At 40.2% G+C, this 18,222-nt stretch overlaps 1 protein-coding gene across 2 annotated transcripts in view; it reads left to right on the top strand.

Annotated features, from left to right (window-relative positions):
- The window catches only part of DNAH5 (dynein axonemal heavy chain 5), a 335,739-nt gene that overhangs the window by 97,295 nt on the left and 220,222 nt on the right, over positions 1-18,222 (top strand). For both annotated transcript variants that reach the window (XR_007922507.2, XM_051853566.2), the window contains exons 10-12: positions 8,276-8,398; positions 8,924-9,139; positions 14,752-14,859. Coding sequence is in view for 1 of the 2 variants with exons in the window: in XM_051853566.2 (XP_051709526.2) it covers positions 8,276-8,398; positions 8,924-9,139; positions 14,752-14,859 (447 nt within the window). In the remaining variant the exon portion in view is untranslated. The remainder of the gene's footprint in view (positions 1-8,275; positions 8,399-8,923; positions 9,140-14,751; positions 14,860-18,222) is intronic.

The following is an 18,222-nucleotide window of genomic DNA, read 5'->3' as shown; positions in this document are numbered from 1 at the left end:
TGAGCTTTCTATTCACCTCAAGGATCTAGAAAACCTACAGCAAACCAGACCCAAATCTAGTAGGAGAAGAGAAATAATTAAAATCAGAGAAGAAATCAACAGGATTGAATCAAGAAAAACATTCCAAAAAATCAGCCAAACGAGGAGCTGGTTTTTTGAAAAAATAAACAAAATTGACACCCCATTGGCCCAACTAACTAAAAAAAGAAGAGAAAAGACCCAAATCAATAAAATCAGAGATGAAAAAGGAAATGTAACAACAGACACCACAGAAATAAAAAGAATCATCAGAAATTACTACAAGGACTTGTATGCCAGCAAACAGGGAAACCTATCAGAAATGGATAGATTCCTGGACACATGCAACCTACCTAAATTGAACCAGGAAGACATCGAAAACCTAAACAGACCCATAACTGAGACAGAAATTGAAACAGTAATAAAGGCCCTCCCAACAAAGAAAAGCCCAGGACCAGATGGATTCACTGCTGAATTCTACCAGACATTTAAAGAAGAACTAACTCCAATTCTTCTCAAACTATTCAGAACAATCGAAGAAGAGGGAATCCTCCCAAATTCTTTCTATGAAGCCAGCATCACCTTAATTCCTAAGCCAGAAAAAGATGCAGCACTGAAAGAGAATTACAGACCAATATCCCTGATGAACATAGATGCAAAAATCCTCAATAAAATTCTCGCCAATAGAATGCAACAACACATCAGAAAGATCATCCACCCAGACCAAGTGGGATTTATCCCTGGTATGCAGGGATGGTTTAATGTGTGCAAGACAATCAATGTGATACACCACATTAACCGACTGCAGAAGAAAAACCATATGATTATCTCAATAGATGCCGAGAAAGCATTTGATAAAATACAACACCCATTCATGATGAAAACTCTAAGCAAACTGGGTTTGGAAGGAACATTCCTCAATACAATCAAAGCAATCTATGAAAAACCCACAGCCAACATCCTATTGAATGGGGAAAAGTTGGAAGCATTTCCACTGAGATCTGGGACCAGACAGGGATGTCCACTCTCACCACTGCTATTCAATATAGTTCTGGAGATTCTAGCCAGAGCTATTAGGCAAGAAAAAGAAATTAAAGGGATACAAATTGGGAAGGAAGAACTCAAACTATCCCTCTTTGCAGATGACATGATTCTTTATTTAGGGGACCCAAAGAACTCTACTAAGAGACTATTGGAACTCATAGAAGAGTTTGGCAAAGTAGCAGGGTATAAAATCAATGCACAAAAATCAACAGCCTTTGTATACACAGACAATGCCATGGCTGAGGAAGAACTTGTAAGATCAATCCCATTCACAATAGCTACAAAAACAATCAAATACCTTGGAATAAACTTAACCAAGGACGTTAAAGAACTCTACGATGAAAATTACAAAACCTTAAAGAAAGAAATAGAAGAGGATACCAAGAAATGGAAAAATCTTCCATGCTCATGGATTGGAAGAATCAATATCATCAAAATGTCCATTCTCCCAAAAGTAATTTATAAATTCAATGCAATACCAATCAAGATACCGAAGACCTTCTTCTCAGATCTGGAAAAATTGGTGCTGAAATTTATATGGAGGCACAAGAGACCTCGAATAGCTAAAGCAATCTTGTACAACAAAAACAAAGCCGGAGGCATCACAATACCAGATTTCAGGACATACTACAGGGCAGTTGTAATCAAAACAGCATGGTACTGGTACAGAAACAGATGGATAGACCAATGGAACAGAATTGAAATACCAGAAATCAACCCAAACATCTACAGCGAACTTATATTCGATCAAGGATCTAAAACTAATTCCTGGAGCAAGGACAGTCTATTCAATAAATGGTGCTGGGAAAATTGGATTTCCACATGCAGAATCATGAAGCAAGACCCCTACCTTACACCTTACACAAAAATCCACTCAACATGGATTAAAGACCTAAATCTACGACCTGAAACCATCAAGTTACTAGAGAACATTGGAGAAACCCTTCAAGATATTGGCACAGGCAAAGAGTTTCTGGAAAAGACCCGGGAGGCACAGGCAGTCAAAGCCAAAATTAACTATTGGGATTGCATCAAATTGAGAAGTTTCTGTACTGCAAAAGAAACAGTCAGGAGAGTGAAGAGACAACCGACAGAATGGGAAAAAATATTTGCAAACTATGCAACAGATAAAGGGTTAATAACCAGAATCTACAAGGAGATCAAGAAACTCCACAAAAACAAAACCAACAACCCAATTAGGAGATGGGCCAAGGACCTCAATAGACATTTTTCAAAATAGGAAATCCAAATGGCCAACAGGCACATGAAAAAATGTTCAAGGTCATTAGCAATCAGGGAAATGCAAATTAAAACCACATTGAGGTTCCACCTCACCCCGGTTAGAATGGCTCACATTCAGAAATCCACCAACAACAGATGCTGGCGAGGATGTGGGGAAAAAGGGACACTAACCCACTGTTGGTGGGAATGCAAGCTGGTCAAGCCACTATGGAAGTCAGTCTGGAGATCCCTCAGGAACCTGAAGATAACCCTACCGTTCTACCCAGCCATCCCACTCCTTGGAATTTACCCAAAGGAATTTAAATTGGCAAACAAAAAAGCAGTCTGCAGCCTAATGTTTATTGCAGCTCAATTCACAATAGCTAAGACCTGGAACCAACCTAAATGCCCATCAACGGTAGACTGGATAAAGAAATTATGGGATATGTACTCTTTAGAATACTATACCGCAGTAAGAAACAACGAAATCCAGTCATTTGCAACAAAATGGAGGAATCTGGAACACATCATGCTGAGTGAAATAAGCCAGTCCCAAAGGGACAAATACCATATGTTCTCCCTGATTGGTGACAACTGACTGAACACCAAAAAGGAAACCTGTTGAAGTGGAATGGACACTATGGGAAACGGTGACTTGATCAGCATAGCCCTGACTGTTAATGAACAACTTAATACATTATCCCTCTTAGTAGTTTTTTTGTCTGTTCTACTTAATATGACTGGTTTAATTCTGTAATTAATACACAGTTATTCTTAAGTGTTGAAATTTAACTGAAATGTGATCCCTGTTAAACACAAGAGTAGGAATAAGAGAGGGAAGAGATGTATAATTTGGGACATGCTCAAGCTGACTTGCCCCAAATGGTAGAGTTAGAAACATACCAGGGTACTCCAATTTAATCCCATCAAGGTGGCATGTACCAATGCCATCTCACTAGTCCAAGTGATCAATTTTAGTTCACAATTGATCATAATGAAAGGACTAAGAGTCAAAGGGAGCACATAAGCAAGTCTAGTACCTGCTAACACTAACCGATAGAATAAATAAAGGGGAGAGTGATCCAACGTGGGAAGTGAGATACTCAGCAGACTCATAGAATGGCAGATGTCCTAAATAGCACTCTGGCCTCAGAATCAGCCCTAAAGGCATTCGGATCTGGCTGAAAAGCCCATGAGAGTATTTCAGGCATGGAAAGCCAAGACACTCTGGCAAAAGATCTCTGTGAGTGAGATCTCAGTGGAAAGAACAGGTCTTCAAAGAAGGAGGTACCTTTCTCTGAAGGGAGGAGAGAACCTCCACTTTGACTATGACCTTGTCTAAACAAGATAAGAATCGGAGAACTCAGAGGGCTTCCATAGCCTTGGAAACTCATGACTGGAGCATAGGGAGACTACTGATGCCATAGACAGGAGTGTCAATTCGTAAAGTCAACAACAGGAGTCACTGTGCACTTACTCCTCATGTAGGATCTCTGTCCTTAATGTGCTGTGTATTGAGATTTAATGCTATAATGAGTACTCAAACAATATATTTCACTTTGTGTTTCTATGGGGGTGCAAACTGTTGAAATCTTTACTTAATGCATACTAAACTGATCGTCTGTAAAAAAAAAAAAAAAAAAAAAAAAAAAAGAAAAGAAACTATCAACTCCCAACTTGACTCTCACTGGGATTAAACATGACAATAGGTCTGATCTGATTTCATCATCATTAAAAAAAAAATCATCTATTATTTTTCACTTTATGTTTCTGTGTGGGAGCAAACTGTTGAAATCCTTACTTAATGTATACTAAGCTGATCTTCTGTATATTAAGATAATCGAAAATGAATCTTGATGTGAATGGAAGGGGAGAGGGAGTGGGAAAGGGGAGGGTTGTGGGTGGGAGGGACGGTATGGGGGGGAAGCCATTGTAATCCATTATTCGTACTTTGGAAACTTATATTCATTAAATAAATAAATAAAAAAAAATAAGAAAAACTATATTTAACTGTCCCCTCTTTCAAATTTTATATGCCACTGTTCCACATTTATTTGATGCTGCAGTTGTTTACTTGGTGTTATTAGAACAGTAATCATGGTAACAAAACCGCTTGCACCATTCCAGCAATGTATCAAGCAAGTATAAAGGTCTGCCAAACACATAGTGATATTTAAAACTTGGGTCTTAATTTGTAAGTGTTCATGGTGAGTACCATGGCTGTTCCCCCTTTTGAACCACCTCTAAGAAGTCAATGACTTTTTCATCATCAAAGCAGACATTCTTTGTTTCCCTAGAAGAAACCTTTGATTTAAGGAATACGAACTTCGTGCATTTCACTAGTACAACTCTAGGAATATAGTGATTCTTCCCACTGTACCCACCCTCCCACCCACTCTTCTACCCCTCCACCTCCTCCCTCTCCCATCCCCAGTCCCATTCTCCACTAAGATCCATTTTCGATTAACTTTATACACAGACCAACTCTATAATAAGTAAAAAGTTCAACAATTTGCACAGTTAAAAAAAAACCAAAAACCAAAAACCAAACTAAACCGAACCAAACCAAAAACTGTTCCTCAACAGAAGAGACAAGGGCTGTTCAGTTATTGAATCTTTAAGTTAATTTTGCCTTTTTTTTTTTTTTAGAAACTTAATAAACTTTAAAGAAGCACCCAAGAATGATACACCTTTTTTTTTATTTTTTTAAACAGGCAGAGTTAGACAGAGAGAGACAGAGAGAAGGGTCCTCCTTTACCGTTGGTTCATCCCCCAAGTGGCTGCTATGACTGGTGCTTTGTGGCCGGCGCGCTTCGCCAATCCAAAGCCAGGAGCCAGGTGCTTCCTCCTGGTCTTCCATGGGGTGCAGGGCCCTCTGGGCCACAGCAGGGAGCTAGACTAAAAGAGGAGCAACCGGGACAGAATCCGACACCCTGACCGGGACTAGAACTCGGTGTGCCAGCGCCGCAGGCGGAGGATTAGCCTATTGAGCCATGGCTTCAGCCCAGAATGATACATCTTGCAAGCACTTACACTTAATTATAATACAACTCTTTGAGGACAGAGGTCCTGCATGGAAGTTAGTGCACAGTGATTCCTGTTGTTAATTTTACAATTAACACTCTTATGTATGATCAGTGATCACCTGAGACTCTTGACATGAGCTGCCTAGGCTATCGAAGCCTTTTGAATCCAAAAACTCCGTCAGTATTTGGGCAAGGCTATAACAAAGCAGGCATTTTAAATGTTGTATTAAAATGGAAGATTTTTTTTTTGACCCACCAGAATTGTTTTGTCAGTAATAGGAATTAGGAGGTGTAATTCTTATTGGGATTAGAGACCCTTAGGCCTTGAGAGGTAAATGGGAAGCATTTTTTCTCTGCTTTTGTGTTGGTAATTTCAGATGGAGATCAGGGACATCCCAAACAGCCTTTCCCAATGTCTTCATGTTTTAAAACCATATTAGGCCAGCGCCACGGCTCAATAGGCTAATCCTCCACCTGCGGCACCAGCACCCAGGGTTCTAGTCCTGGTCAGGGCGCCGGATTCTGTCCTGGTTGTCCCTCTTCCAGTCTAGCTCTCTGCTGTGGCCCGGGAGTGCAGTGGAGGATGGCCCAAGTCCTTGGGCCCTGCACCCGCATGGGAGACCAGGAGGAAGCACCTGGCTCCTGGCTTCGCATCAGCGTGGTGCGCCGGCCGCAGCGTGCCAGCGCAGTGGCCATTGTGGGGTGAACCAACGGAAAAGGAAGACCTTTCTCTCTGTCTCTCTCTCTCTCACTGTCCGCTCTGCCTGTCAAAAAACAAACAAACAAACAAACAAAAACCATATGTTAGGGCCAGGGAGATATTCCCATGTAAATGAGACTCAGAAATCAGTTTGCATTATTGATATAGATTTCATGCATGTTATTTGCAAGATTTGATTGAGAATATTATTGTGGAACCACCACTTGTCGAGTTATCAAAAGCTTCATTATGGAAAATTTGACAGGTACAGAAAGAGAGAGGGGTGGGTGTTTGTGAGATTAAGACGCCATAGAGCGAGACACCTGCGTCTATATTGGAGTGCCTGGATTCAAGTCCGAACTCTGTCAAATGTTAGGTCCCTGCCACTCACTTGGGAGACCCAGACTGTGTTCCCAGCCCTGCCTGTTGCAGGCATTTGAGGAGTGAACCACTGGGTGGGAGAGCTCTGTTTTTCTCTATGCCTTCCAAGTAAATAAAACAAATAAATGAACATAAAAATAAAAATGGAGAGAGAGAGTTGTATGCCAAACTCACACACAGGCATGAGTAGTCTTGTTTTACCAACACCCTCACCCTTCATGCCACAGGTCCCAGAGAGAGCATCATTCTATACAGCAACACCATCGTTTAATTTTCTTTTTACTTTATTTAAAAAGCCAAGACATTCCTGACAGATGTTTTAACATTGGAAGCGAGAATAAAATGTTAATCATTTCATATGTTAGCTTCACTCTTCTTTCTGTAGTCTTCTTTCCCCTCCCTCCCTCCCTTCCTTCCTTTCTTGCTTCCTTTCTTCCCTCCTTCCTTTATTTTAAGATTTATTCATTTATTTGAAAGGCAGGGTTAGAGGGAGAAAGGGAAAGACAAAGAGAGTGATCTTCTATCTGCTGTTTCACCCCCAAAATGGCCACAATTGCCAGGACTGGGTCAGGCTGAAGCCAGGAGTCTGGAACTCCATCCCATGTGTGTGGCAGGGGCACAAGCATTTTGGGCCATCATCTGTTGTTTCCCAGGTGCATTAGCGGGGACCTATATCAGAAGCAGAAAGCCAGGACATGAACCGGATGCTGGTATTGTAGGCAGTGACTTAACTTGCTGTGCCACAATGCTGGTCCTTCTGTGGACTTCTTGTTTTGACATTGCATGATGGCCTGAAAAGATCATGGTGCTTATCAACCATGTGTGAAATGTTAGAGCAGGCAACCAAAGGAGGTCGAGGAAACTCTCATCAGCTCTTGGTTAGGGAAGTGCATGTTTTGGTTAGGACAATTCATCTTGAGTAAATGATGTGGTCCAAATTATTGATTTTCCATTGTGCTTTCAACTGTGTAACTTCACAAGTGATTTAATATTATTGTTTATTTTCATTTTATTTGAAAGGGAGATGGAGAGAGATAGAGACAGACAGACAGACAGACATATCTTCCATCTATTGGTTTATTCAAGTTCTTGCAACAGTCCGGCTAGGCTAGGTCAGAGTCAGGAGCCCAAAACTCAATCCAGATTTCCCATGTGGATGGCAGGTACCCAAGTACTTGAGTCATCCATCACCAGCTGCCTTCCAGGGTGCACATTATCAAGAACCTAGATTAGAATTACAGAGGTTGAGACTTTAACCCAGGAACTTTAACACACACACACACACACACACACACACCATATAGCTATGCATACAAACATTTTACCTGCTGTGACAGAGGCTCACCTCCACAAACAATTTTATTTTATTTTATTTTTTATTTTTGACAGGCAGAGTGGACAGTGAGAGAGACAGAGAGAAAGGTCCTCCTTTACCATTGGTTCACCCCCCAATGGCCGCTGTGGCCGGCGCACTGCAGCCGGCGCACCTCGCTGATCTGAAGCCAGGAGCCAGGTGCTTCCTCCCAGTCTCCCATGTGGGTGCAGAGCCCAAGGACTTGGGTCATCCTCCACTGCACTCCCGGGCCACAGCAGGGAGCTGGACTGGAAGAGGAGCAACTGGGACAAAATCCGGTGCCCTGACAGGGACTAGAACCCCGTGTGCCTGCGCCGCAGGTGGAGGATTAGCCTATTGAGCCGCGGTGCCGGCCCACAAATGATTTTTGACGATAGCAAAGGGTCAGTGCTTAATCATAGTTTTTTATGGAAAAAATAAACCCAAAGCTCGTGTTCCCAAATGTTGAGCTCTGAGAGGTAGAAGAAGATTCTCACATTTATAATCCAGGCTGTTTTCTGCACTTAACATAATTTTTCTGGAAAATTCCAGGTGACAAATCAGATGATATCTGCATGCAAAGCCTACATTACCAACAATGGAACTGCTTCCATCTGGAACCAGCCGCAGGATATTGTGATGGAAAAAATATTATCTGCAATTACACTTAAGCAGGTAATGGATGTTTTATTTTTATGTTATTTTTGCTGATGCCATCTTAAATCATTAAGCAATTGTCTTACTATTGGTTACTAAAAATAATGGTAATTTTTTAGTGGTAAGAAAATTGAGTGCTAATAAACCTCCTAGAAAGGTATTCACTTATTCTTTCTCGTTGGGGGCCTACCATATCCAGATAGTACGCTGAGTACTGGGGATACAAGAATGACCCAGGGAAGGGAGTTTTCTTCTCACACTTTATAAATGAATCTCAAGACAGACACAGAGTGGATACCAAACATCATCAAGCATCAAGGTGGCAAAGCCACACCTTTGCACTACCTCATGAACAAACAAGAATTTGCTAGACTGGGGGATAGGAACAGATAATATTCCAGGCTGATGTATGAATATTTGCAAAGGCATGGAACTGTAAAATGTTGCAAATTCCATTCTAATTTTGCTGTTGTCACCTTCACTGAAGAAAGGTTGATACCTTTGTTAGGGGCCCTTTCTTATATTTTGGATTTTGATTTTCAGGAATACCAGCACTGCTTTCATAAGACAAAGCAGAAGCTTAAAGAAAACCCACATGAGAAGCAATTTGAATTTAGTGAGATGTATATTTTTGGAAAATTTGAAACTTTCCACCGACGTCTTGCCAAGATAATAGACATCCTCACAACTTTCAAGACCTATTCAGTCCTGCAAGATTCTAAGATTGAAGGGCTAGAAGATATGGTCACTAAATATCAGGTATTATGCTTTAAAACCGATTTGCTACTGTTACCTGTAACTGAACTTTAGAATTTTATACAAACAACCATATTTAGAATGGAATCCTGAGTCTATGATATGAAATTTGATCCTATGACATTTTTTAAATATTTATTTTATTTATTTGAAAGACAGAGTTAAGTTAAAGAGAGAGGTAGAAACAGAGAGAGAGGTCTTCCATCCGCTGACTCACTCCCCAGATGACCACAATGGCCGGAGCTGTGCCGATCTGAAGCCAAGAGCCAGGAGCTCTTCCAGGTCTTTCACGTGGGTGCAGGGGCCTAAAGATTTGGGCCATCTTCTACTGCTTTCCCAGGCCACAACAGAGTGCTGGATCAGAAGAGGAGCAGCCAGGACTAGAACCGGTGCCCATATGGGATGCTGGCACTTCAGGCCAGTGCTTTAACCCGCTGTACCAAAGTGCTGGCCCCTAATCCCATAGCCTTTTAACAGTAACTCAGATTTATTTGGGCAAAGTATAATGATGACAATATGTTCTTTTCAGGTGTGTGGTTTTAAGAATGACTTCTTTCAGTACACCAGCAGATTCATAGAACGACAAATGCCCTAAACATAATTCTGACCTCAAAATCAGCCCTTAAGGCATTCAGATCTGGCTTAAAAGCCCATGAGAGCATTTCAGGCATGGAAAAGCCAAGACACTGTGGCAAAAATGAACTATATGAAATATCTCTGTGATTGAGATCCCAGTGGAAAGAAGGGGCCATCAAAGAAGGAGGTACCTTTCTCAGAAGGGAGGAGAGAACTTCCACTTTGATTATGGCCTTGTCTAAATAAGGTCAGAGTTTGTGAACTCAGGAGGCTTCCGTAGCCTTAGCAGCTCATGACAAGAGCCTCGGGTGATTACTGACGTCATAAATAAGAGTGTCAATTGTTAAATCAACAACGGGAGTCATTGTGCATTTGCTCCCCATGTGGGAACCTCTGTCCTTAATATGTTGTACTATGAGAATTAACGGTAAAAGTAGTCTTCAAAGAGTACTCTATACTTTGTGTGTCTGTGTGGGTGCAAACTGTTGAAATCTTTACTTAGTATAGAGTTGATCTTCTGTATATAAAGATAATTAAAGTGAATATTAATGAAAAATGGGATGGGAGAGGGAGTAGGAGGTGGGATGGTTTGAGGGTGAGAGGGTGGGTATGGGGGGAAGAACTGCTATAATCCAAAAGTTGTACTTATTAAATTTATATTTATTAAATAAAAGCTTTATATATATAAGAGAATGACTTATCAATAGAGTAAAAATTAATCTCTATTAAGTAAAAGCATTTTTATTAGTTGTATAAGAAAAACATTCAAGTTATTATTTCATTTATTCCTGTAAATGTATTTAATGAAGAACATACTGTGTATCATGCACTACCTGATAGCAAGTTCTGAATGGCATTTGATGATCTCTGCCTTTAAGCTTTTTATTTGGACACAGATTTAAAAACAGCAGTTTTTTTTTTTTTTTTTTTTTTTTTTTGGCTCTGATTTTCCTAATTCCCTTGATTTTCCTTTGGTTTATTTTGTGAGGGTACCTCTGTGACTCATTTTACTTTGAAAGCGGGCATAGTGATGAAATAGCATTTTGAGGATTTAACAATGACAATTTATAAACAAAATGTGTTTTTAATTCTTTATATGGATGTCATCAAGATTTTTCTCATTTGGGACAGTGATAATGAAATTTTTTTTATGCTTGAATTTGATCACATAATTTTTGTACACTGATTTTTGTACTCTAACAATTTAGGCAATTTAGAGAAAGTTCTCATTTCCTGAACTCTTGGGTTTTGGGAAAGAAAAAGAAAACATGTTTTCAAGGTGTGTTGTGTGTGAACAGCAAAGTGGATAAGCTGTACTTTGACGGGTTTTCAAGACAAAGAGGGACTTTGTCCATTTATTTTTCAGTTTGAAATCTAATGATTTTCTGTTTTTAATAAAAAATAGCATAGGAGCATATTTCAAAGTTTATTTTCAAATGAGAAGTTGAACTGAGTCTGAGTAAATGCAGATAAGAAGTCTGTTCTAACCTGATAAAAATACTAGAATTGCTTTGAAAATTTAAAGTGTTGGTTAAAATGTTTATGCCAGAGGGTAGTGAGATAAACTGTAGAAGGTATGTGAAAGCCATAAAGTGAGGATTTCGTGTATTAGTGCCAATGTTAGTGGCTCTGAGTGTTGTCAACGGAATTGGACCTCATATTCTCTGCATGACTGTCAGGCCCTGCTTGCCCCATCCTGCTTGCTCCTCTCTCGTTTCCTCACTGTTATTCTGGACACAGGATAGGTTAAATTCAGTCTGTTTAGAGCATGCAGAGCCTTTTGTTTTCTTCTCCTGAAAGCTTCTATCTGTGGATTATCGCATGGTTGTTTACTCTGTGGTTTCCAGATCTTGATTTAAATGTCCAAGCTTCTCAATGAAGTTTTCTTTGGCCCTGGTTCACCTCAGTCACTCCATGTCACCTTATCCATTTTATCGCTCTGTCATTATCACCTTCATTTGTTGTGACTTAACACATGTTCTGACTCCCTGTCCTCATCCAGGTCTGTGAGTCAGCTGAGAGCAGGGCCATCTGTTCTGTTCCTGCCTCTTCAGAGTTTATTGGCACATAATAGCTGTGCAGTAGGTATGTTTCAAGTGAATGGTTAAGCAGATTGAATTTGATTAGGTAGATTAAAGATCATGATTAATTATTTCATTTATTTAACTTAATCCTCTTAAGTGAATGTTATATCCTTTCACAAGGCAGTAGGAGTTATTCAGGAACCAAATCTTTTAAAATTAAAAAAATTAAAATATTTGAGAGAGAGAGAGAGAGAGATCAATCTCATCTACTGGTCACTCCCAGATTCCTGCAATGCTGGGGTTGAGCTGGTACCTGAAGCTGTGATCCAGAAATGCAGCTCAGGTCTCCCACTTGAGCGGCAGGAACTCTGCTACTTGAGCCATCACCCCTGCCTCCTGGGGTCTATTTAGCAGGAAGCTGGAGTTAGGAGATAGAGGTGGGTGTCTAACCAGTCACTCCTTTGTGGGATGTGGACATCTTTATTAGGCTAAATGCCTGCCCCCAAATATTTTTAATTACTACATAAAATGTGCAATGTAGCTTTTCTATACTTTTTAAAGACATTTTACATAAAACTGTGCATGTGTCTCTAAATCAGACTGCCTGTTATTATATCGAATGTATAGGTTGTTTAAGCAGTAAACTTGATTTAAGAAGTTAACGCAGTCTATAGACTTTTGTCTATTGAGAGATTTGATGTTTAAATGAAAATGACTTTGAGGCAGAGATTGTTGGAGGCCCAATATTCCTCATAAAAATTATATGCCTCTGTCAACAGTGTGGGCACCTGGGTTTGAGAATGGCTTAGTACTCGGTTAAGCATGATCACAGAGCATTAAATCTCATTATTCAGAGCAAACAAACTTCTGATAATAGTATTTTCAAGGAGATGAATAGCCTAATTTGTACTTCTGTAGTCACAGTCTGTAGCTATGCAGGGCAGAAGGAAGCAATTAATTCTGGAGTTTGTAAGTGGTTGATTGTGGTTTGACATTTTATTTAAGACATTTGAAGCTTGGAAGGTAGCTTGTTATCTGTAGACACAATAACAGCATTATTTCCTTCCTTCCCTATGTTCTATTAAAGCCTGTTGTTTTTTGCCTGAGATTAAAAAAATTTTATTTATTTATTTGAAAGTCAGAGTTATAGAGAGACAGGGAGAGAGAGAGAGAGAGAGAGAGAGAGAGAGAGAGAGAGAGAGATCTTCAGTCTGCTGGTTCATTCCCCAGATGGCTGCAATGTCTGGGGCTGGATGAGCCTGAAGTCAAGAGTGTCTTTCAGGTCTCCCACATGGGTATCAGGGTCCCAAGCACTTGTGCCATCTTCCACTGCATTTCTCAGTCCATTAGGGAGCTAGATGAGAAGTGGAGCAGCCAGGACATGAACTGTGCCCATATGGGACCTGGCGTTGCATGTGATGGCTTTACCTGCTATGCCACAATGCTGGCCCCAAGATTTAAACCTCTTAACAAAAATATTTTAGCGAATTGCAGTCTGGGTTTCTTTTTTTTTTTTTTTTTTTTTTAAAGATTATTTCAGTTGTGATCACTAAGAAATTTTTAGAGAAAACATTTCTCCTAATAATTTTAAGATGTGGTTTTTATTTTATTCTTCAAAAATATATCAAACATGATGAAAATGCTTTCTAAATGATTTTTTTGAGTGCAGTATGGCAACATTACAGTGCCTGTAAAGTAATAAACACTGAGTAGTGTGAATAATTAGAGAAGTAATTCTTTTTTTTTTTTTTTAAACTTTTATTTAATGCATATAAATTTCCAAAGTACGACTTATGGATTACAATGGCTTCCCCCCATACCATCCCTCCCACCCACAACCCTCCCCTTTCCCACTCCCTCTCCCCTTCCATTCACATCAAGATTCATTTTCGATTATCTTAATATACAGAAGATCAGCTTAGTATACATTAAGTATGGATTTCAACAGTTTGCTCCCACACAGAAACATAAAGTGAAAAATAATAGATGATTTTTTTAAATGATGATGAAATCAGAGCAGACCTATTGTCATGTTTAATCCCAGTGAGAGTCAAGTTGGGAATTGATAATTTCTTTTTTTTTTTTTTTTTTTTTTTTTTTTTTTTTTTTATACAGAGGATCAGTTTAGTATGCATTAAGTAAGGATTTCAACAGTTTGCACCCCCATAGAAACACAAAGTGAAATATATTGTTTGAGTACTCGTTATTGCATTAAATCTCAATGTACAGCACATTAAGGATAGAGATCCTACATGAGGAGTAAGTGCACAGTGACTCCTGTTGTTGACTTTACCAATTGACACTCCTGTCTATGGCATCAGTAATCTCCCTATGCTCCAGTCATGAGTTTCCAAGGCTATGGAAGCCCTCTGAGTTCTCCGACTCTTATCTTGTTTAGACAAGGTCATAGTCAAAGTGGAGGTTCTCTCCTCCCTTCAGAGAAAGGTACCTCCTTCTTTGAAGACCTGTTCTTTCCACTGGGATCTCACTCGCAGAGATCTTTTGCCAGAGTGTCTTGGCTTTCCATGCCTGAAATACTCTCATGAGCTTTTCAGCCAGCTCCGAATGCCTTTAGGGCTGATTCTGAGGCCAGAGTGCTATTTAGGACATCTGCCATTCTATGAGTCTGCTGAGTATCTCACTTCCCATGTTGGATCACTCTCCCCTTTATTTACTCCATCAGTTAGCGTTAGCAGGTACTAGACTTGTCTATGTGCTCCCTTTGACTCCCAGTCCCTTCACCATGATCAACTGTGATCTGAAACTGATCACCTGGAACAGTGAGATGGCATTGGTACATGCCACCTCGATGGGATTGAATTGGAATCCCCTGGTATGCTTCCAACTCCACCACTTGGGGCAAGTCAGCCTGAGCATGTCCCAAATTATATAGAGAAGTAATTCTTCATCTTTATTTTTATTTTGAGGGAGGAGTGATTTTATTGGTTCTGCCAAATTTAGGTAAGCAGTACAAGAATATTGAAATGTTGTCTTATTTCTTTTATAATATTTCAGGGCATTGTTGCAACTATAAAGAAAAAGGAATATAATTTCTTAGATCAGCGGAAAATGGATTTTGACCAGGATTATGAAGAATTTTGCAAGCAAATTGATGACCTTCATGTAAGTTGTATAATAAAATTTCCATTGACAGGCCTGTGTTTGTTTTTTTCTCATTGTGCAGTGTTGCTAATCGTTACCCATTCGTAAGGGATGGGCATCTTCACCAGGGAGGTGGCCGACAGCAACCTCGGCTTACATTTTGTGATTTCAGATGAATAATTGAGGGCTCTTTTTCATGGATTAAAGGGTCATAAATATAGCTTTGGATACTAATGTGTAATCACAGCCTTCTGCAGGTGTTCCATCTTAGTTCTTAGCAAGTTAACTTTCACCTTCTGTTGAAATGTTGTAGCATTGTTAGAATGGAGACCTTTGTTTCCCTTTGTTTTATTACTGTACAGCAATAACTATCATCGGAGATAGCCCAAGTACAGGGTGGAGGATGTCTGGTAAGGCCCAAAGGTTAGATTGCAGCTGGCTTTAGAAACTATGGTTCCAGGCCTGATTCAAGTGTGTACCCAGTTTGGCCTCAAGATCCCTTTTTCTCTGGCCTCCCTCTATTCCCTGCAGATCAGCCAGCCTGACTTTCAGAAGGAATTATAGTCAGTTATTCAATTCTCAGTTTAGGAGTGGTTCCTAGCATACTGAATGTGCTAATTCATTGAACAATCAGAAGAATCCTTTAAAGTGAGACTCTTAATCCTCATATTTTGCAGAGGAAGAAATGGGAGCATTATGATTTTTTGAAAGATTTTATTTATTTATTTGGAAGGCAGAATTACAGAGAGGCAGAGGCAGAGAGAGAGGTCTTCCATCTGCTTGTTCATTCCCCAGATGACCTCAGTGGCCAGAGCTGGGCTAATCTGAAGCGGGTTAATCCAAAGCCAGGAGCATGGAGCTTCTTCTGGGTCTCCCACATAGGTGCAGGGTCCCAAGACTTGCTTTTCCAGGCCATAGCAGAGAGCTAGATTGGAAGTGGAGCAGCTGGGACCCAAACCAGTGCCAATATGGGATGCTGCACTGCAGCTTTACCTGGAATGCCACAGTGCCAGCTCCCCTCCCTCACCTTTTTTTTTTTTTTAAGATCATTATGATTTTTTATTTTTATTTTTTGACAGGCAGATTTAGACAGTGAGTGAGAGAGAGAGAAAAAGGTCTTCCTTTCCGTTGGTTCACCCCCCAAATGGGAGCTACGGCCTGCACGCTGTGGCCGGCACACTGCACTGATCTGAAGCCAGGAGCCAGGTGCTTCCTCCTGGTCTCCCATGGGGTGCCGGGCCCAAGCACTTGGGCCATCCTCCACTGCACTCCCGGGCCACAGCAGAGAGCTGGACTGGAAGAGGAGCAACCGGGACAGAATCCAGTGACCCAAACAGGACTAGAACCCGGTGTGCTGGCGCTGCAAGGCGGAGGATTAGCCAAGTGAGCTGCAGATCCGGCAAGATTGTTATGATTTTTAAATGACTAGCCCCAAATCACAGACACAAGAGTGTGGATCCGTGGGGTGAAGCCCAGGCAGTCTGGTTTTCAAGTTCAAGTTTTTAGCCACTATGCTCTATGGCACATTTCATTTGATTGGAAGCTGTGATGCCTATAATAATGTAAGCAATTACACCTCTTTCTGGGGTTAACTCAGACCCAGGGACAATGGATCTTGATCTCTTTTTATTGGAACTTGATGGATGGTGGTAGATCTTGATTCTGTGTTCCATGGTCAAGTCCATTTGTTGAGTCTCCATCTGTGTTTCTTGGTGGTTTCTGATCACATTGTGTTTTTATGTGTGGAATGAAGATTGATGCCAAGCACTTTGAGGGCAGGGTTTTCTTCCTATTTGTTGGTAAGAAGGTGTGAATTAATTTTAATAAAACAAGCATTTATTGAACAGCAGTTATATAGTCACCTTCTATGCTCTGGATTATGAGTACAGAAATAAATCAAGCAGATTTATCCTTGAATTCATATGCAGAAGATGACAGTGACAGGACTGAAATGTAGATGTGTAGGTGGCACAGAAGGACAGATAGGGGCCATACTAATGAGTGAGATTCTGAAAGTAAAAATTCAAAGATAAAAAAGACCTAGTCCAAGTCCCCTAGAAACTTATGGGGAGTACAGGTCTGCAAAATATTAAGTAGATTCTGATCATTGCTACAACCTCTAAGAAGGATTGAAGCATGGAAAAGTAATACTGTATTTCTGCATGACTAGGGCTAGTGAAGATTCGAGTGGGAAGAGTATTTTTAAAAAAAAATGTTTTCTATAATTTATATAAAGGAAATACATTTAATTATACAATTTTAAGAGCACAATAATACTTCTCACCCTACCTGCCCTCCCTTCCTCCTCCTCCTTTTTTTCTTTCTTTTTATTAAAAAATATTGTTTATTTATTTGGAAGGCAGGGTTACAGAGAGAGGGAGAGAGAGAGAAAGAGGGAGAGAGAGACAGAGAGAAAGAGAGAGAAAGAGACAGAGAGAGAGGTAGATAGATAGATAGATATTGATTGAGAGAGCTTTCATCTGCTGGTTCATTCCCTAAATGTCCACAATGGCCAGGGCTGGGCCAGGCTGAAGCTGGAAGCCAGGAGCTTCATATGGGTCTTCTAAGTGGGACAGAAGCCCAAGTACTTGGACCATCTTCCCGTGCTTTCTCAGGCACATGATCAGAGAGCTGGATTGGAAGTGGAACACCAGGACTTGAACTGGCACACATATGGGTTGCTGACACTGCAGGCAATGTCTTAACCTACTGTACCGCAGTGCTGACCCCTGTTTTTTATTTTTCTTTCAACTTTGACAATGACATATTTTCAATTTACTTTATAATCACAAGCTTAACCACCCACTAAATAAATAATTCCACATGTAGTAGGTAGAAAAACCATTGTTCCTTAATAGTGGTGACAAAGGCTATAAACAGTAATAAAATCTCAGAATGTCAATTTTGCTTATATACATTATATTTTCTTTTGTATTCTGTGTATTAGTTACCACAAATCAGGTAAAAATGTGATAATTGTCTTTTTGGGAGAGGAGCGTATACTTGATGTTCAAAAGATGTTCATGTTTTTAAGTAAAAGGAGTGGGACTGAATGAGGTGGGGGAGACCATGTTAGTCCTGTGCTCACTTCTCATTGTACTGAGAATATAATTTTATTGTTGTTCTGCAGCTTGTTTTCAAACCACTAATTATTGTTATTAGCTCCTATTTTCATTTACTTTTTAATTTTAAATCTAACGCTATTATGTCAAAGGGATCACATAAACAAGACTAGTGTCTGCTAATACTAACTGATAGAATAAAAAGGGAGAGAACAATCCAACATGGGAAGCAGGATATACAGCAGACTCAGAATGGCAGATGTCCTAAACAGCACTCTGGCCTCAGAATCAGCCCTTAAGGCATTTGGATCTGGCTGAAGAG

Source organism: Oryctolagus cuniculus, chromosome 14 (genome assembly GCF_964237555.1).
Source record: "Oryctolagus cuniculus chromosome 14, mOryCun1.1, whole genome shotgun sequence".
In the NCBI taxonomy this organism is placed as follows: domain Eukaryota; kingdom Metazoa; phylum Chordata; class Mammalia; order Lagomorpha; family Leporidae; genus Oryctolagus; species Oryctolagus cuniculus.
The sequence above is the reverse complement of the archived record's forward strand: the minus strand, read 5'-3'. Positions and strand labels throughout refer to the sequence as shown.